This window comes from Phascolarctos cinereus, unplaced genomic scaffold (genome assembly GCF_003287225.1).
Source record: "Phascolarctos cinereus isolate Bilbo 61053 unplaced genomic scaffold, phaCin_HiC Scaffold_4;HRSCAF=312, whole genome shotgun sequence".
Classification (NCBI taxonomy): domain Eukaryota; kingdom Metazoa; phylum Chordata; class Mammalia; order Diprotodontia; family Phascolarctidae; genus Phascolarctos; species Phascolarctos cinereus.
Genome location: NW_027555847.1, coordinates 209,945,815 through 209,966,795, shown reverse-complemented (window position 1 = coordinate 209,966,795; position 20,981 = coordinate 209,945,815). Strand labels below are relative to the sequence as shown.

Genomic DNA, 20,981 nt, shown 5'->3' with positions numbered 1-20,981 from the left:
CCTCGACATCTTACCAGTACCACAAATTCACCATACTTAAAATGGAACTCATCACCTTTTCCTCTAACTGCCCCTCCTCCAAATGGCACTATTTCTGTAAAGGGTACCACTATCCTCCTAGCCACCCAGGTTCATAACCTCAGACTCATCTTGATCTTTTCTTCACTCTCACCAGGCACATCTAGTCAATCCTCAGGTTTCATAGACCCTACCTCCACAACAGCTCTTTTTGTACTGCCATACCTTCAATTTAAAACCACATTGTCCCGTATCTTGACTATTGTAAAACAGATCTCCCTGTCATTCTTGCTATTCTCCATTCCACCTATCTTCAATACATCAACGGAGTGTTGACCTCTTCAGAGACTGTTGCCTCCAATAATACAGATTCAAGCTACTCATGCCTCCTCCTCTTGTGTGATTCATGTTTATGTTCCCTGTAAGTTTTCCACAGAAACTGGGAGTCCATCAGAGGATGGCTCAACATTATGAAGATCTCCGTGCGGCATATAGGCTATACATCTGATATCCTTTTCTGTGAGTCTTTTTAATTATATTTTTGTGTGTCCCATATTATGGACAGTTCTATGCTGGTCATGTGCTCCAATCAATTATATATAGACTCCCCCATGTTTTTCTTCACTGTCTTTTGGGCGACCTATAATTTTAGTTTTTCCTAGTTTTGATTCTTAACTGTCTAGCATGAACTGGAGAATACTGGCAGATTGATTTTCCTTCCTTTACATAGCTTCCAAAAAACAAAATCTTCCTAAGGCATAGTCACTCCCCTACTCAAAAGTCTCCCATGGCTCCATATTGCCTATTAAAAAAAAATACAAACTCTATATTTTGACATTTAAGGCCTTCTACAGTCTGATACCAACCTACCTTTCTAGCCTTAATTCATATCATTCCCCTTTATTCATGCTAAAGTTCATTTCGGCTAAAGTTCCCCAAACTCCATAGACCCTCTCCTCTCTCTATGAATTTACATACTTCCAATGACTAGAATGAATTCCCTCCTCACCTTTACCTTTCAGGTTTCTTATCTTCTTTTAATCCTTCCCTCTGGGATTCAAATATTCCTGAATCATTTAGGATCTTTCTTTTGTCCTTTTCATTCCCTGTTGTTGTTAATTTTTTCAGCTGTGGGGTTTTCTTGGCAAAGACACTGGAGCAGTTCTCCGTTTTCTTCTCCAACTCATTTTACAAATGAATAAACTGAGGCAAACAGGGTGAAGTGACTTGCCCAGGTACATCTAGTGTCTGAGATCAGATTTGAATTCAGAATAATGAGTCTCCCTGACTCCAGGCCTCTAATTCTATCCACTGCACCACCTAGCTGCCTATCATCCCAGTTCCCCCCCCTATCATATTTATCTGTGTTCCTATTGTATGCCATCTCATAGAACATGAACTCCTGGAGAACAGAACTTGTTGGAAATGTGAGACAGTGAAAGAAGCCGCAGAGTAAAAGAACCCAAGTTCAAACCCCGTCCAGCTCTACCATTTAAACCTTCATAAGGAAAAGTCTCCTAGCCTCCCTAGGCTTCCATTTCTTCATCTGTTAAAAGCTAGGGGTTCTAGATCTAGGCCTCTGAGGGGCCTTCTAGCTCAAGATCTATGAATGAACGTTTTCCTTTTTTATCTTTGAATCCCTAAGGCTTAACATAATGCCTTGTACATTATAGGCATGTATACTTTTATACTGAATTGAATTGAATATTGAAAAGCACTCAGAAGCAGCAGTGATAAGACAGTAGTTCACAGCTCGATGGGTATTAGAAGTTGCAGCCATGTTTCTCAGGAGGCCAGAGTCTGTATCCTAACACCACTCCCTGCATGAGACTCAGTCATCTATGGGTTTTGTTGTGCTTGGGATCTAAGCATACCTGTCAGGGGTGTTGTCCCTAAAGACTGAAGCCTACTTGTCAGAATTTGAAGAAGTTTGGCATCTGGGAGATGTACCCAGCCCTTTTGCCATAGGGCTATGGGCATAAATCCCTGTGGTGTGCTCTGGTCCTAGAAGCACAATAAAAAATTCCCCTAGAATTATTTCTCATTTAAGATAATCAGAATGAATGGAGTAAATAGGATAATCAGGATGAATAGCATAGTGCCTGGCACATAGTAAATTCTTAATAAATTCTTGTTGACTGACAATACATATGTTGTTCAGTCATATTGGACTCTTTGTGATCTCATTTGGGGTTTTCATGGCAAAGATACTGGAGCGGTTTGCCATTTCCTTCTCCGGCCCATTTTATAGATGAGGAACTGAGGCAAACAGGGTGAAGTGACTTGCCCAGGGTCACACAGCTAGTAAGTATCTGAGGCCAGATTTGAACTCAGGTCTTCCTGACTCCTGGCCTGGCACTCTATCCACTATGCCACCTAGTTGCCCACAAATAAACATAGCTTACATTCAATATAGTACTTTATATACATAATCTCATCTGATCCTCACAAAAACCTTAGGAAATAGCCAGTGTTGTTGTTATTAATACCATTTCATGGATGAGGAAACTGAGGTAATACCTAACCTGTAGTCTCCTTTGAACCTCACCAGTCCTATGAAGTATCACTATTCCCATTTTACAGATTAGGAAACTGGGGTTCAGAGTAAGGTCAAGTGACTTCTTCAGGAGAACCATGCTGGGTCAGAACTCAGAATCTGCTGTGCCAGTTACTTTGGGGACATTGATTTTGACCCAAATTAAAAATCATTCCCAAGCTGAAAATCTCTTGATTCAAAATGGTGACTTTCAGCAAGAAGATAGAAATTTAATAGGTCCACCAGGTTTATAGGAAATGAATCACAGTTCTAGTTGCATCTAGGTGGTCCATAGAATAAGCAATAGGTCTGGAGGCAGGAAGACCTGAGTTCAAGTGGGACCACAAGTACACAAGCTGTGTGATCCAGGGCAAGTCACTTGACCTGTTTGCCTCAATTTTCCCAACTATAAAATGGAAATAATAATAGCACTTACCTCATAGGCACTATATAAGTGTTTATTCCCATCCCTTCTTTCAATACTGGTCTGCAGACTGAAACCTTAAGGAAATTATACTTCAAGAATGTTGGATTTACAGATACTTAATACAATTCATTATAGTTAGACAAGTATAGAGACTAGACCTGAGATTTCACTGGTATAGGGATCCCTCCCATATGAGGAAACTCCCTGTACCAGCACAGGTCAGTATGTTTATGCAACTTATAGCCATAGAATGGGATCTAGAACAGAGATATCAAATTGGACTGGGACTCACAATACTCCTGAGTGCAGCCAGAACCAGATTAAGATACAATTGGGAAATATTTAACAAAAAAAAAAATATTTACTAAAATAAATAAATAAAATGTTCAAGAGAACTTTTTGCTTTGTTCGGTCATTTCAGTTGTGACCCCATTTGGGGTTTCCTTGGAAAAGATACTGGAGTAGTTTTTCATTTCCAGCTCATTTTACAGATGAGGAAATGGAAGCAAACAGGGTAAAGTAACTTATGCAGGGTCACACGGCCAGTACGTATCTAAGGTCAGATTTGAACTTGGGAAGGAAGATGAGTCTTCCTGACTCCAGGCCTGGCACTCTATCCACTGCACCATCTAGCTGCCCACAGTAGAATACAGTTAATGTTATTAAGTGTTTTTCTCAGTCTGTCTAAGCAGTCTGCAGGGATCCTTATATAAGGTTTAGCGACCCTGTTTCTATCTGAGTCTGACACTACTGACCTAGGATACTGAGAAGGTCACCCAGCCTGTATGTGCCAGAGTTAGCTGCTGAACCCTGGTCTTCCCCACTCCAAGAATGACTCTATCCACTATGCCACACTTTCTCTCTACCTTTCTATATAGCTTTATATTTATCACATCGATTAAAGATAAATTACCTCATTTTATCTTCACAATAATGCTGGGAGAGAATTAAGCCACATTTTAAATTCCACATTTTACTGATTGAGAAACTGAAACACATGATAAGTCACTTGCCCAAAGTCACAGCAAATCAGTGTTGGGCATGGCTGCACTATCTGGGCCTCCTGATTTCCTACTTCAAAGCTCTTTAAATTATACCCCTTTGCAGTTATCTCTTTCAAAATATCAGGTGGCTCCCGGGAGCTAAATTTTCACCAGGCCTGACTGTGGGAGGGCTCTGCATAGCTACTATGGACCCAGCTGAAACTCATTAAGTGACTGGGACTGTCTTTGAATCAGGTATGCCGAATTTGAGGGGAAGCTTGAGAATTACTTCAAGGAAGTGGAGAGCTTTAGAAAGAAAGAAGTGGTAAACATGGAGGAAATGAAGAACAATGTTGAAAAGCTTAATGATTTGACTAAAAACCTGGAAACAGCACTAGTGGAATTTGAGGTTCGTGATTCTGGGTTGTGGGAAGGAAGGGCACCAGGTGAAAAAGACCTGAGGGTCATTGTTGCTTGCATAGACATCACTACTTGCAACCCAGAACCAGTTAAACGACTTTTGTATTTTCTGGTAACTATGAATGTCATGACTAAAAGTCGTAATTGTAACTCTGTCTCAAGGAGGGGTGGAGAGTACATATGCTGCTTACTACCTTTGTGACTTTAGATAAGTCACTTAACCTCTCTGGGCCTTAATTTCCTCATTTGTAACGTGAGGGGATTGGATGAGATGATCTTGGTTACCTCTTCCAACTCTAGGTCTAGGCTCTCTATGACTGAGTCATGATGTGGGAGAGGGAAAGTGAGAGACTGGGGATTTAAATGTGACAAAATCTCAGAGCTCCCAGTCACTAGACAGCCTCTGGGCTTCAGCAGGACCAGGTTATTTAGGAGTCTGGGCAGAGGGCATAGATGGTCAGATGGTTGATTGTGCTGTTTGCTTTTCACAGGCAATCAACAAAGAGGAGGAGCTGTTAGAAAAGGAGAAGAGTAAGTTCCCCATTCTGCAGGTGGTGATGACCAACAAAGTGCCTTTTGAACAGCTCTGGATGACAGCTTACAACTTCTTCACCAAATCAGAAGAGTGGATGAATGGTGAGGAGGATGGTCTGGGGCAAGTGATGCTGAAGTGGACAGATCTGGAAGATAAGAAGAGAGAGAGGAAAAAAGGGGGGGGTGGAGACACACACACACACACACACACACACACACACACACACAGAAAATAAGAAATAGAAACCAAGACTGCGACCCTAAGGTGGGAAGAGCAGGACTATTTCCAGGGTATCACAAATTACAGTAACTGCTTCAGCCTGATCCTTCAGAAAGGAGAGCTATTCCATCAACTCTTGCTATAATATACAATCACATATATACGCACACACCTTTGGGATCATATTATTTAGAGTTAGAGAGCTCTTAGACTTCATCTATTCTAATCCACTCATTTCTATAGATGAGGAAACTGAGTATCAAAGACATGACATGAATTGCCCAAGGTCACACAGGTAGCAGGCAATAGAACTGGATTTGAACCCAGGACCTCTGGCTTCAAATTCCACATTCATTCCATAATAATCACTGGCATTTTTTATATAACTTTAAGATTTGCAGAATGCTTTACATGTATTATTTCATTTGATCCTCACAACTACCCTTCATGTAAGTGCTATTGTTATCCTCATTTTACAGATGAGGAAACAGAAACCAAAGAGATATTAAATGACTTGCTCAAGATCACAGAGCTAATAAGTGTCTGAACTCAGTCTTTCTGACCTCATGTCCAATATTCTATTCATATCTGCTACACCACCTGGTAAATGTCATAAATTTCCCCTCCCTATTGTAGAGATGAAGAAACTGAAATTTCAGTGATTTGACTAGTGTCTGAGTCAGAATCTTAGCCCAGGACTTTCTTGCCCTGTGTCTAGTGCTCTCTCCACTATATCACACTCTATTATGCTAAACTTCCTTACATAGAGTCAGCCTGTAAACTCCCCACACCCCAGTTAAACACATTTCCCCAACCAAAACCCCCTCCTTAAGGCCAGCACTTCTAGTAAGGGTTATAAATAAGGTCGCTTGTGAGTCCATTTCACCGCGACCAAGAGTCCTACTGGATCTATTCAGACTCATTGGCATCTCTTCTTTCCCTTCCAAGATTCCTTTCAGACAGATGTTATTAAAGGTTCGTGGATAGCGTACCTTCCTTCTCAACCCTCTTTGGGGGAGCTGAAAGGAATCTTAGACGTCATCTAGTCTGGGGGTTCTGACCTTCGGGGAGTTTCTGTAGATAGATTTGGAGAGGTCCATGAACATATATCTTTATTTTTACTCACCTCTAACTGAAATTTAGCATTTCCTCCAATTATTTAAAGACATTACCCTGCCCATGGGCTTCACCAGACTGTCAAACGGGTCCATGACAAGAAGAGAGGTCAAAGAACCACTGCTTTAATCCAACCCTTCATTTCATTATAGACTGAATTGGTTTCGTTTTAGCACAGCTATTATTCAAGCTCCTATTATCTGATGCCTTCTCCTCTAGAAGCAAACAGTGTCCAGAATGGGGCCATTATTGCTCTGGCAGATACAGCAGACAGACAGAATAAAATGAACACACTTTCACTTTGCAAACAACCATTCTAGGCATAACTATTTCCATCTCTATGAGGACATCATTTCATAGTTCTTGTTAACACCACCCAACCTCAGATAGTGGCTCTGCAGCCAGCATAAAGAGCCTGGGACTCAGAGGCTGAGGGTTTCTTCCTAGCCTGTTCATTCACTTGCATTCACTCTATGACCTGGAGCTTTATCTGTTGGTACCTCAGTCTCCATATCTACAGAGCTGAGACAGTGAAACTTGAGGGAAGCTCCATGTGATAACTGGGTCAGGTTCTTCATGGTTGGAGGGTAATTCCTTGCGACTCAGGCACCTTTTGGATGCTGCTTTAATTATTGGCAGCCCTGAAAATCATCAGCTGCTCAATAATACTTCTCCCTTAAAACTGGAAAGGAGTTATACACCTTTTCCATTAGATTGTAGACTCTTTGTAGGCTAGGATTGTGTTTTGCCTCTTTTTGTATTCCTGACGCTAAGCACAATGCCTAGATAATAATTGATGCTTAATAAAATGTTTATTGATTGATAACTTGATTTTCTGTGCAGCTAAAGAATAGCTGAAGCACAGAGAGAATATGGCTGAACATGAAATTAAAATACTTTAATAGAGAGAGCCTTGGAATTGGAGTCAGAAATTCTGCCTGATATTTACTATGAGTCACTTAGCCTGATCTGTGAAATGAGAATAATAATATCTGTAACACCTACATCACAGGATAGTTGTGGAACTCAGATGACATGGTATATGATGCTTTGTGAATTTTAATAATAACATGGTATAGTGGTAGAGAACCAGTCAGAGGCAATGTGTCCTACCTATGACACATAATGGCTTTGTCGACCTGGTACAAGTTACTTAACTTTTCAATACTCTAAACAACTAAGCCTTTTAAGTTACAGAAAAAGAGGCTGACCTGCATCGATAGAGGGAATTTCCTACTCCAACTGAATCATAGGTCTGACCCCTCTGTCCGTACAAATGTTTGTTATTATTGTTTCTTTCTGAGGCAGGCGTGGTTCAAAGAATTTGGGTTTACAATATATGACTTGTATCTCTACAACCTGAAACTCCCCTTCTGCACCTTTGCAGGGCCTCTGTACACACTAAATGCTGAAGAAATCACTGAAGAAGTGGGCAACATGTGGAGGACAATGTACAAACTGACCAAGACTTTGAGTGACCTCCCTGGACCCAAGCGTGTAGCAGAAAATGTCAAATTCAAGATTGACAAATTCAAGCTGCATCTCCCTATCCTGGCTATCGCCTGCAATAAAGGAATGAAGGACAGGCACTGGAAGCAGGTCCCTTCTACAATCCTCCTAAACATTCAGTAGCCTCCCTTCCCTCAACCTAAAGCTAATTTCTAAAGTTGTTGCTGCCTTATGAAACACAGGTTCTCAGACTTTTTAGAAAGGAGTTTCTTTTTCTCTTACTGAGGCTTTGAGATCATGGGATAGGAGGAGATTGGGTTGAAGGGATCATGACGCAGGTCATGAACAAGGGTATTTTCCATAACCCATGCTGTCCTTGTCCCTGTTGTCAATTCCCAGTGATCATGGGAAAAGCAAGGAGAACAATGGTAACAGCTACCATCAAATAATCAACCAGGCTGGGTTTCATAATTTTGCCAACTGGGATGATTATATAGAAGCAATGCTTCTCCAAGTGTGGTCTGGGGATGCCTAGGTATTTCTAAAACCCTTTCAAGGGGTCCATAAATATTAAACTCTTTTCATAATAATAATGTTTTAATTCCTAAAATAATAAAGGTTGATCAACATAATCCACATAAATAAAAGCTCTTAAGGGTCTTCAGTAATTTTCAAGATTGTAAAGGGGTCCTGAGACCAAAAGGTTTAAGAATCACTATGCTAGACTAGGGCCATAATTTAGTTTGATGGGTGATCTTGTCACCTTTTTCAAACAGATGATAATAATAGTATGATAATAGGTACCACATAGTGTACTTTAAGATTTGCAAAGCATGTTACTCATATATTATCTCATTTGCTCCTCACAACAATTAGTATTCCCATTTTACTCACAAGGAAACTGAGGCTGACTGAGGTGGAATGACTGACCCAGGTAGAATCATCCTGCTAAGTGTTTCTCAAGATCTGAGCACAAGTCTTCCTGACTCCATATTCCACACTCAGTCTAGTAAGCCAAGCTGCCTCTCAGATGAAGGCTATATACAGAATGCCCAACATGGGAATGAGAGATTTAAATAGCAGAAAGAGATTAAGATAGATGCAAAGGAAAACCTCTCCACAAAGGGGAGAAGCCCTAGCTCCCTGGACTTGAGGCACCTGCCCAGGCTCTTACAAAGGAGTGCGGATAACCACCTTTTGGAGTTGGCCTAAGTACTGTCCCTCTCCGTTGGAAAACCTCTTTTGATTTTCCTTTCAACCTTTGGATTCTATAAATACGAATAACAAATATTCCACTAAAAATAGTTGGGATTTTTATACACACTGAAGTGCGAGGGTGATGTGTGGTGTGAAAACAGACTGAAATAAATCTCACTGTGTGGCTACTGGAATCACAGACCCTAAGAGCTAGATAGAAAAAGTCCTCTGAAAGATCATTCTGGGGGATTGACCCTATGTGTTGATAGTGCTGTGATTTGAGGGTCTTGAAAAGGATCCTAGTGGACACCATGACTTATCCTCTGTTCTTGTCTGACCTAGAATCACCATAATAGGAATCAGTTATGGGGAATCCCCAAATATGGGGGTGATTCTTGGGCCTCAAGGTCACTGTCAGAATGCGCATATATTACATATTACCTAGGAAGGAAGGAAGGAAGACAGACAGACAGGCAGGCAGGCCCATGGCTCTACCTCCCCACACTTTTCCAAGTATATCAAAATGCTTTAGTTGCTCAGATTAGCTAACTATTCCTCTATAAGGCACAGAGAGCCTGGCCCTGAGGGGATGAGTCCAAGGAAATGTCATTGTCCTAGAAGGTGAAAAAATGTAAGACCAATAAGCCTTGGGTCACTAACTAAGGTGTCAGTAACAATGCAGTACCCCTTCAAGGGGTACTTATATTGTGAAAGTGGGATCCAGAGAGAGAAATGCTTAAGCCACCAGAACGGTGGAATGTTTGGTACTGAGGAATATGGGGGAGGAGAGAACTGATATTCTCCCTGATAGACCACCTGGATGCCCGGAGGGTAGGATGAGCAGGCAGTGAAAAAGGCACTGAAAGGAGGGCATCATAGACAAATTCTGCATACTTTATGATTTTGCCCAGAGCAAGTGCTATATTTAATCTGTCCATCTTATAGGTGGGGTTGTAATCACAGTGCTATCTTTACTTTCTTCCTCTCTCTTTCCCTTTCCCTCTATCTCTCTCACATATATAAAATACATATATAGATGTGTGTGTGTATATATATATATATATATATATGCATATATATACATATATAAAATCAAGTTGTACTGCAGAGAAATGGTTGGTTTTAACTGCATAGTTCAGGAGAACAATATTACAGAACAATTTTGCTTAGAAGTTGACACTTGGGTTTTCTCATGGAGTGAAAACTCTACAGGGTTCTAGTAGGAAAGTTGAAAAATTTCATCTGAAGCTTAGTTCGTGTCATTTCCTAAATGAATCCTTCTCTGATCACCTGCCCATCCCTACCATTTTCCCCTAATTACTTTGGATATATTTTACTTTGCACAATCAGCCCAGTGCCTGGCACATAGTACATGCTATATAAGTATTAGCTATGGTGATGATGATGATGATGATGATGATGATGATGATGATGTAGTACAGGGTGTCACAAAAGTCTTAATGCAAGTTTTAAGTTTTAATAGCTTAAATATATCATTTGGGCACATGCTGTTTTCCTCTAAGTAGAATGTAAGTTTCTTGTAGACATTTTTTGTTGTTCAGTCATTTGTCATATCTGACTCTTAGGGACCGACCCCATTTGGGGTTTTCTTGGCAAAAATACTGAAATGGTTTGCTATTTTCTTCTCTAGCTCATTTTACTGGTGAGGAAACTGAGGCCAAAAGGGTGAAGTGACTTGCCCAGGGTCACACAGCTAGTAAGTATCTGAGGCCAGCTTTGAACTCAAGAAGATGAGTCTTCTGACTCCAGGCCTGGCACTCTGTGTACTACAGCGCTGCCTACCTGACGTTCCTGTTGGTGTAGTAGTCAATAAATGTTGAAAAGTGGAAAAAGCACTGACTCTGGCATCATAGGACATAGATTCAAATCCCACATCTGGAGCTTACTTATCTGGTATATAACCTTAAGTCACTTAACTTCTCTAGGTCTCTGGTTTTTGTTGTTGTTTTTTTAATCTGTAAAATAAGGGGGTTGAACATCCAGCTACAGATCCTCTCTGACTGGCTACCTCCTATAATAACTATCTTGAACCCATGCCTGGTGCAGACCCTAGCTAGTGTAAGAAGGCTTCATGCCCTGTGTTTGGGATATGACACAGAAGGCTGCTTGGGAATTTCTAGTGAGGACCTTGATGCTGTCATCATCTGGTTGTCAAAAGAGCAAGGATGGGCTGAGGTTGTGAGGGGGCGAGTTCAAGCTTAATTTTTCTCTTTGTTCTAGGAAGGAATTTGATCTGGGAGTGGAGCAGGGCAGAGGAAAACTTCATATGTGACTAAAGGAAGTCACTGTATTGTTTCCACCTGACCCCTTTGGCTTGAGAAACACAAAAGATATAGATGGTATAATGCAGGAGTAATGACCTGCAGTCTCGAGACCAAATCCAAACATCATAGAACAACAAAAGGATTTGTTCTGTAAAACTTGGACTCAGTCAAAAGGCTGCACCCAAGGACCTAGAAGGCCACATGTAGCCTCAAGGCCTCAAGTTGCCCACCCCAGACTTGGAGCCAATAACCAAACAATCCTGATTCAGACATTTATTAGATGTGTGACCAATTCACTTAATCCCTCTGAGCCTCAGTTTCCTCATTTGTAAAATGGAGATAAAAGCATTTATCTCACACATAAGGATCAAATCAGTAATATACAAAAAGCTTAAAGCTCCTTATCCGTGTTAATTAACATTCCTGGAGATGGTTAATATGAAACACAGGGAATAAGAAATGCTAAGGCAACCTGACTTCTTGCTGTCAAGTGCTTTAAAAATAAGGTGATTTGGCAATTTGGTACTAGGTAATTTGGGGCAAGTCAAGTCTTTCGAGGCCCCAGTTTTCTTATAAAATGAAGAAGGTAGATAGAGATTTCTAAGATCCCTTCTAACTCAGCCTTCTTTGGTTCTATCATATCTAACCATGAGGCAAAATTGTGAAATCCTGATGTGTGTCTTCGGAGATTACTTTGTCTTTCACCCTGTCCCCTCTCTCCCCATGATGTGCCCTGCATCCTTCCCCCCCTTTCCTACTTGCTGTAAGGGTACAGGGCTCTCATGTTTCTCCAAGTCTCTACTCTCACTGAACATTCAACTCATTGACTCCTCCACTGAGGTATATGACAGTATGATGCCCCTCCCAGCAGGAACTTACCTTGTAACAGGGACCTGGAGAAGACAGTACTTAAATCACCAGTGTGAACCTCTAATGTCAGGATTCCATGCTGTGGAACTTGGAAGAATGTTGATGTGACTCCCATTGCCTTAAAACAAACCATATGGGTAACTTCTGGCATGAAAAATCTTTTTGTTGTATGGAGAATAGTACTGGACTTGGGATCAGGAGAGAATTGGGTTTGAATTCTGTCTCTAACACTTATATATAGTCATGATCAAGTCACTTAAACTGTTTACCTCAGTGTTTTCATCTGTAAAATGGGGATAATAACTGGAAGCCCAAACTTACAGGGTTGTCATGATGGTCAAATGAGGTAACATATGTAACTTTCCAAACCTCAAACATACCTTTTGTTGGGGAAACAATTCTGCTACTAGAAGAGGTAGAAAACTTCCACCCCTCCTAAATTTAGATAAGTCTTAGAGAGTTGCCAGAGACACGGAGAAGTTAATTGACTTGTCCATGGTCATAGAGCTAGTAAGCCTCAGAGGTGGGATTTGAATCCAGGTCTTCATGCTGCAGGGTAGCTAGATGGCACAGTGGATAGAGTGCCAATCCTGGCATCAGGAAGTCTCATCTTCCTGAGTTCAAATCTAGCCTCAGGCACTTATGCACAGATTTAGAGACATCTTTACTACAAATGTCCTGAGCCTGACTTGTGGTGGAGCCTTTTGAGCTCATACTGGTCTGATCAGCCATGTCAGACACATTGTATCTTGACCCCAACATAGTGACATTATTTTGGTCCTTTTTGAGAACAAAAGACAACAACCGACCAAGTAGCCTTGTGACCCTGGATACGTAACCCTGTTTGCCTCAGTTTCCTCATCTGGAAAATGAGCTGGAAAAGGAAATGGCAAAACACTCCAGTATCTTTGCCAAGAAAACCCTGAATGGAGTCCTGAAGAGTCAGACACAGCTGAGTTTCATGCTGCAAGTCGTGAAAGTATTATGAGAAGGGTTCGTTGTTAGCTCTTGTCACTATAATCTAATCTATTTTCTTCCTTTCTTTTAGATCAGTGAAATAGTGGGGACTGAAATAAATCCAGATGAAACAACTTGTCTTTTAAACATGCTGGAATTTGGAATGAGCAAGTTTATTGATAAGTAAGTGATTGAACTCTTCCTTTAGACGATTTTTTTCATGGACCAAAAAGAATTGTGAGATGCCACATATCTGTACATTTCCTTTCCTTTTTCTTTTCTTTCTTTTTTTTTTGCATTTATAGTTTCATAATATTTCTTAATAAGGCTTACATTGTATCATTAGTATTAACAAAGTATTAATTCTCAGCTGCATATGTATGATTGAAATTATGAAATTGAGATGGGATAATGAACAACAATTAACACCCCCCCAAACAAAGGAAACCCAAGTAAAATGGAAATCCCTTAAAATGAAAAGTGGGATATTTCTGAGTTTCCCTTCTGCCTTCAAATATCCCATGCCACCTGTTTAGGGAATGGGGTCATGAACAGTCAGACCCAACTGAAGAGACTGAAAAACAATAAGTGGATAAGGGGTATTGGATGTGGTTAAAGCAATGGAGAGTAAACATAGGCCCTGTGGCTGAATTCAATCCAGTTAAACACCACATATACACTGTGTGCAGAACACAGTGCTAAGCCAGGAGACAGAGCAACAAAAACTCCCTGACCTCATAGAGCTTATAGTCTTATGGAGAATGTAAATTCTAGGCACATATGAGTGTAATAAAAGGTAAGTGATAAGGATAGTAGAGAGGGGACAGATAAGTTGTTTGCAGCAAATTAGACAGACCCTAAAAGAAACCAGGTCCTGGGTGAATGGGCAGGAAATAAAAATAGAAAATGGCCCCAAGACCTGGTATTTCTTTAGAGCCTCATATTTTCTCTTCCAGGAGAGGCATCATTTCAATGACCCTGATAGCTTCTGTAGAGGGCTTGTGCTCCTCCCTGGTGGGTCAAAAAAAAGTGTTAATAAGGCCAAGGGCTTTCTGAATTTCTTCAAAGCTGTGTTAAAATACCTCTTCTGGGTTGTTTTCTTTTTCTTCTTTCCACTTAGACTTGAACCTATTAGTGCAGCAGCCAGTAAGGAATATTCCCTGGAGAAAAACATGGATAAAATGAAATCTGAGTGGGCCAACATGGTTTTTAACTTTTCGAAATACAGGGACACGGTGAGCTAGTCAGATATTCTGACCATGATGTTTTCATAGAGATGTTGGGGGAGGCAGAGAAGGAAGAGGGAACCAATTTGCAATCACTCTATTACTAAGTTTTGAACGTTAATGCATATCTTATTTCATATTCTGACCATCTACCTGTCAAGGGGTGAGTTACTAAAAACCTGAAGGTTTGTAGAAAAAAAACCCAGTACTTATTAGATAATAAGGGGTGAATTGCTAAACCTGAAGGTCTATAGAGAAAGAACAGGAAACTTACTGGATATAGGGAGCCAGAGGGAGCATGGCACAATCAATTGATTGACAAGTATCTATCAAGTAACCACCTACTATGTGCCAGGCACTGTTCTAGTTCCAGGTGGGGAGAATACTGGATTTTTCCTGGCTTCCCCACCTAACTAGGGATGTTCCTGTGTGTCTGCATGCTCATCTTTTAAGATTCACGTTTGAGAAAATAAATAAATAAAATTCACATTTGTTGACCACTAGAACAGAAGATTAATGATAGTGATAATCCCTTGTATTTTTATTATCTCATTGGATTAGCTGTGACCTCTATGCACATATTTATGCTATGATCATAGTGGGGGTAGGGGTGGAAAAATTAATCACTTAAAATCTATTTTCTAGGAAAATAAAAATTCCATTATACCTGGACATACTGATTATATGCAACAGAAATTGATTCCTATCCTAACTGATACAGAAACAGGGCCAGAGTTCTTCTTATCAGCTAGGTGGATAAAGCACCAAGCCCAGTCAGGAAGATATCAGTTCAAATTCTACCTTGGATTCTTTCTAGCTATATGACCCTGGGCAAGTCATTTAATCTGTGTCTGGCTCAGTTTTCTCATTTGTAAAATGGAATAATAATAGCACCTACCCTGAGATAATAATTATAAAGTGGTAAGCACAGTGTCTAGCACATAGTAAGTGCTATATAAATGTTAGCTATCATCATTGTTGCAAAAGTTTTCAGTCTTTGCTAGCCACTGCATGAATAAAGCCAGTGCAGCTTACAGAGAGCCAGGCACACTGCAGTTTACTTATCCTCTCAAGAGTGACATACCCCATCCAGTAAGTGATAGACGGGTGTGTCTCACAATTCCATGGATGACATTTATTTAGTCTCTGCTCCTGAGCTACATGACTCAAGACAGTTTTGGGTAAGACCGGATAGGACATCTAGGTAGGGAAAAGGTACATTTTTAGCAAAAGAAAAAGCATGCTTAAATTTTTGTACAGCAGAAAAAAGAAAACTATCTTCTTTTTTTCCCCACACTTAATAGTGTTTTATTTTTTCCAATTACATGTAAAGATAGTTTTCAAAATTCACTCTTATAAGATTTTGAAAAATTGTATCTTCTTTATCAGTCAGTTGTTTGCATTTGTTAAAGCTCCTATTCAGCCTTAGTGAGCCTGTATGTATCTTACTAGATAGGATTAAGAAAAATGAGAGAGTTCCTTTGAAACTTCAAAGTGATTAGGGGAAGGGAGATACCAGTAATTCACATGATAACAGCAAATATAGCAAAAAATGGAGTCAATCATGTTTTCCCCAAAATTCACTTTCGACATTATTATTGTTATTGTTGTTATTATTAAAAAAGAATGACTATATTGAACATTTTGTTCTTGTGATATTCTTAATTAGAATCTCTGTATTTGCAGGACATGAATATCCTGTGTTCAATTGATGACATTCAGCTATTACTTGATGATCACGTGATAAAGACACAGACCATGTGTGGGTCACCTTTCATCAAACCAATAGAAACTGAAGCTCGGGTAAGAGGATGTAGGTTAGATTTTTTTTTAAAGTATTCTGAGTTCTTCATTCAAGGTACAAAACTCCCACAAACTCAGCTGCTTGGGTTGAACTATCCTGCTCTCTATCTCTTCTAAGAATTATGGTTTCCTTTGAAAAGGAGTCAGCAAGGAGAAATAATCTCCTTTTTGAACTCATGTAGTAGTTACTGCTCCTAAATAAATCTACCACAACACAGAAACTATAGAGGTAAAAACCTAAATTTTATTATGCTTAAGCACAGATTCAGGCTTCAGAAAAATGAACCCTGAACAAAGATTACAATTCTAAAGAGGATTTTTATAGACAAAATCATGGCAGAAAGATAATTCTTTTACATGTTGTAATCTTTTGCATTTTTTAGGCTATAAAAGTTAAAAAAAAGAGAGATTCATAATTCCATGTTTCCTTCGATGTCATAAAAGTTGAAAAAAAAACCATAGAATAAATACATCCCCTAAGGAAACAAATCTAGTTAAATTGACTGTATAGGTAAACTAAGTAAGGTTCCAGATTAAACATTGAGTTTGCAAAACCCTACATTACCAGGCTACATTTTTAAAAAGTTATGGTAGGCTAATTGAGAAAAAGAGATTTATATGTCACAGAGACTTGGAGTCAGAGAAATTTATCCACAGATAAAATCTTTTTGGGGAGGCTTTAAAAATGTTGTATTTCGGGGCAGCCAGGTGGCATAGTAGATAGAGCATTGGCCCTGAAGTCAGGAGGACCAAAGTTCAAATCCAGCCTCAGACCAAACACTTGATACTAGCTGTGTGACCCTGGGTAAGTCATTTAACCCCAATTGCCTAAAAAAGAAAAAAAAGGTGCTGTATTCCATTCTTCCTCGAATTTGGTTCCTTATATCTGAAATGTCAAAAGTCTTCTCTTAAAACTGTTATTCCATGAGTCAGGTGAGGTTAATATTAACAGAAAATAGGCTTTCTGTTAACCAAAAGTTGCAGGAGGAATAGTTCTGAGTCCTGAATAATAAAAATTAATAAAAGGAAGGGAAAAAATTCCCATCATACAATCAATCATTAAACATTTATTAAGTGCCTGTTACGTGTCAGGCACTATGCTAAACTAGTATGATGGTCAAGACCTCCCCAAAACTATTGGAAAGTAGGACATGGTGTCCCTTTCTGTCCTTTCCTTTTCTTTCCCCAAAACCAAGGCATAAAGTACATACACATGCACACAGAAGGGAAGGTTAGAGGTGTGGAGGCTTATCCACTCCCGACCAAAGTCTCTGCCTGTCTTTAGGGGGAAACTTGAAATTAATCATAAATAGGAAGTAGTATGGTATAATGGAATAGTCAAGAAGACTTGATGACTTTAAGTCTTGCCCCTTACATATAACTGTGGGACCATTGTTGAGTTACTTAAGATCTCAGTATTCCCAGGCAACTAAGGCTAGCATCAGTTGTAGAACAGCTGTAGATCTGTATTTATAGGGCAAAATCACAATGTTGCTCCGTCCCATGAATAACAACAGTTAACTTTTATCTATTAAGGGTTTTTTTTTAAGGTTTTTAATTTTATCTATTCAGATTTGCAAAGCACTTTTACACTGCACCACAACTAGATGGCACAGTGGATAGAGCACCAGGCCTGGAGTCAGAAAGACTCACCTTCCTGAGTTCAAATGTGGCCTTTGTGACCCTGGGCAAGTCACTTACCCCTGTTTGCTTCAGTTTCCTCATCTGTAAAATTAGCTGAAAAAGGAAATAACATCTCGCTGTAGTATCTTTGCCAAGAAAACCCTAAATGGGGTCATGAAGAGTTAGACATCACTGAACAACAGAATTACACAGATTATTTCATTTGATCCTACCCTTGGTCTTAAAGTCCTAAGGATCAAGGTTCAAGTCTTGCCTTTGACTCATACTACTTTGGTGACTGTGTCAAAGTCATTTAACCTAAAAGGGCCTCAAGAAACTCTTTTAAATTTAAGTTACAGATGAATTGCTAAGCTGCATCTCTATAGGGAATTTCCATAGTATCACATAATTTGGGAGCTGGAAGAGACCTCTGGCCCTCAAGTCTAGCCTACACAGAAGGAAATCTCCACAGGAAATTTTTCCTGATCTTGAGTCTAAATTTTCCTCTTGACCACTTTCATCCATTTCTGTCTCAGCCTTCTGGTGCCAACAAGAGAAGTCTAAGCCTTTTCCCTCCAGATAACCAGATAACCTCCTCCAGATAACCCTTCAAATACGTGGAGACAGTTGTCATACCCCACTTCCCCATTGTCATCACTCCCCCAGTTTTCTCTTCTTTAGGCCAAAACTCCTTAGTTCCTCCAACTGATTATCATATAGCATGAATCTGAGGCCCTTGGCCATCTGGGTTTCCCTTTCTTTGGACATTCTCCAGATTACCAATGTCCTTCAAAACTCTGATCCCCAGAACTGAATATGAAGGAGGAGTTTTATGAGGGCAAGTTTCAGTGGGACTATCACTTCCCTATTCCTGGAAGCTGTATTCTTTTTAATGAAGCCTAAAATGTTTTGGTTGCCACATGATACTGTTGACTCACATGGATCTTGAAGTATATGAAAACCCCCAGATATTTACACAGCAATTACTGTCTAATCATTGCCTTTCTTATCTTGTCTATGGGGAGTTGATTTTGTGTAACCAACCATAAGAGTATACATTTATCCCCAGTAAATTTTATCTCATAGCCTGTCAAGATCCTTTTGGATTCTAGCTTCATTATCCAGGTTCCCAGCAAAGTGTCATCTACAAATATGATGAATACGCTTTCTATGTCTTTATCTGAGCCATTGATAAAAATGTTGAGCAGAACAGGGCCAAGTTCAGACCCCTGGGGTACTTCACAGGAGACCTCCTGCCACATTAATAATTAATAATTAATTAACCCTTTACAACTACTCTTAGAAGCCATTCATCCAACCAATTCTGAAGCCATTTAAATGTATTATCTAGTCCACATCTCTTCATTTTCTCCAAAAGAATAATATGAGACACTTTAAAAAGCTTTGCTAAAATCTAGAGTAAACTATATCTGTAGCCTTCCCTTCATCTGCTAGTTTAGTAATCCTGCCAAAAAAAAGGAAATAAAGTTGATCTGCCATGACCTATTATTGATGAAGCTGTGCTGACTCTGTAATCCCTAATTCCTTTTCTAATCATTTGCCAATCATCTCTTTATGGATCTGTTCTGGAATTTTTCCTGGAATCAAAGTCAAGTCTCTAATTTGCAGACTTGTTTTCTTCCCACCCCCACCCCCCTTTCCACTCTTGTAATTCTTTTCCTGTTTTCCATGACCTTTATAATATTACTGATAGGAGCTCAGTGGGTCATATCTGCCAGTTCTTTCACTACCCTAGATGTGGTTTACATGGGCTAGGCTACTTATCAAAGGCAACTAGCTGATCTCTTTCTATCCACATACTTATCTTGGACCTCAAATCCTCCTTAGTCATTGCTGTTGAGTCATTTTCAGTACAACTGTCTTCCTCCTTGGCAGAGAAAACAGAAGCAAAATTAGTAATGAGCAGCTCTGCCTTCTTTCTGTCGTCAGTTGTCGTCCCATCCACCCCAGAGCAAAGGTTCTATCCCTTCTTTGCTCTTCCTTTTTCTCCCAATGAACTTAAAAAAAAACCCCAAAGAACTTTTTCTTGTCCTTAGATTCTTTCAACAGTCTCAGCTCATTCCCAGCATTAGTACTCCTGACGTTATTTTTACAGAACTATGCCACACTATTATTTTTATGCTTAGTTATGTACCTAGCTTCTAGATTTTTTTTTAAAATCTGACTTGATTGGTCTGTCTATTGTTTGCATGTTGTCTCCTCCATTAGACTGCAAGCTCCTTGAGGGCAGGGACTGTCTTTTGCCTTTCTTTTTTTATCCCTAGCACTTAGCACAGTGCCTGGCACATAGTAGAAACTTAATAAATGTTTTTTTGACTGACTGACAAATCCCTTTTCCCCTTCCTTATTGGAATTGTTTCTATTTTTTGTCTTCAACATTTTATTCTTGAGCAAATTTCTCAGCTGACTTCTGAAGCATTTTAGCCCAGAGGGTACTGCCTATTCTTCCCCTGAATTCTGCTTTCCGAAAAAAATCTTGAATACATATCAGACTATGCCTGGAAATTTTCTCCTTTTGCAAACTCTAGGAGAGAGTAGCCATTCCCCCCTATACCCATTTCAGGTCTCATCATTTCCACATCTGCAACTAATTCCTCTCTGTTAGTGAGAGATCCTTAATAGAATTTCCTGCTTGTTGGTTCTCATACCTACTGAGGCAAGAGAAGGAGAGAGCTCCTGCAGATATCTAGATAACTGAAGTCCACCTCCATAAACTATACCACACCCCTGTACCAGGCTTGTGACCTATTTCCCAAACTCCTATCTATTTCCTCTTTCTATATAGATGGTATATAGTATACTCTTATGACAAAAATCACATCTCTTTATCCGTTTACTGAAAGACTTTCCTTCATGCTTCTGCTACAGGAAATTATGTGGATTTCCTCACATAATAAATATACCTTCTCAATAGAGCCATCTGGGTGGTGCAGTGAATAGGGTGCTGGACCTAGACTCAGGAAAACTAAGTTCAGATATTACCTCAGACACTTACTAGCTACGTGACCCTGGACAAGCCACTTAGCCTCTTTGCCTCAATTTCCTCAACTATAAAATGGGGTGATAATTACCAGCTTTGCTGTGAGGATCCAATGAGATTCTATTTGTAGAGAACTTAGCACAGTACGTATTAAGCACTTAACAAATGCTTGTTTTCTTCCTTCCTTCCTTCCTTCCTTCCTTCCTTCCTTCCTTCCCTCCTTCCTTCCCTCCTTCCTTCCTTCCCTCCTTCCTTCCTTCCTTCCTTCCTTCCTTCCTTCCTTCCTTCCTTCCTTCCTTCCTTCCTTCCTTCCTTC

The 20,981-nt window shown here is 39.9% G+C and overlaps 1 protein-coding gene across 1 annotated transcript in view; it reads left to right on the top strand.

The window, feature by feature from the left end:
- The window catches only part of DNAH3 (dynein axonemal heavy chain 3), a 171,528-nt gene that overhangs the window by 51,575 nt on the left and 98,972 nt on the right, over nt 1–20,981 (top strand). Inside the window, 6 exon segments of the mRNA XM_020965369.2 lie at nt 4,220–4,373; nt 4,876–5,020; nt 7,642–7,853; nt 13,104–13,195; nt 14,133–14,247; nt 15,925–16,041. Coding sequence (XP_020821028.1) covers nt 4,220–4,373; nt 4,876–5,020; nt 7,642–7,853; nt 13,104–13,195; nt 14,133–14,247; nt 15,925–16,041 — 835 coding nt within the window.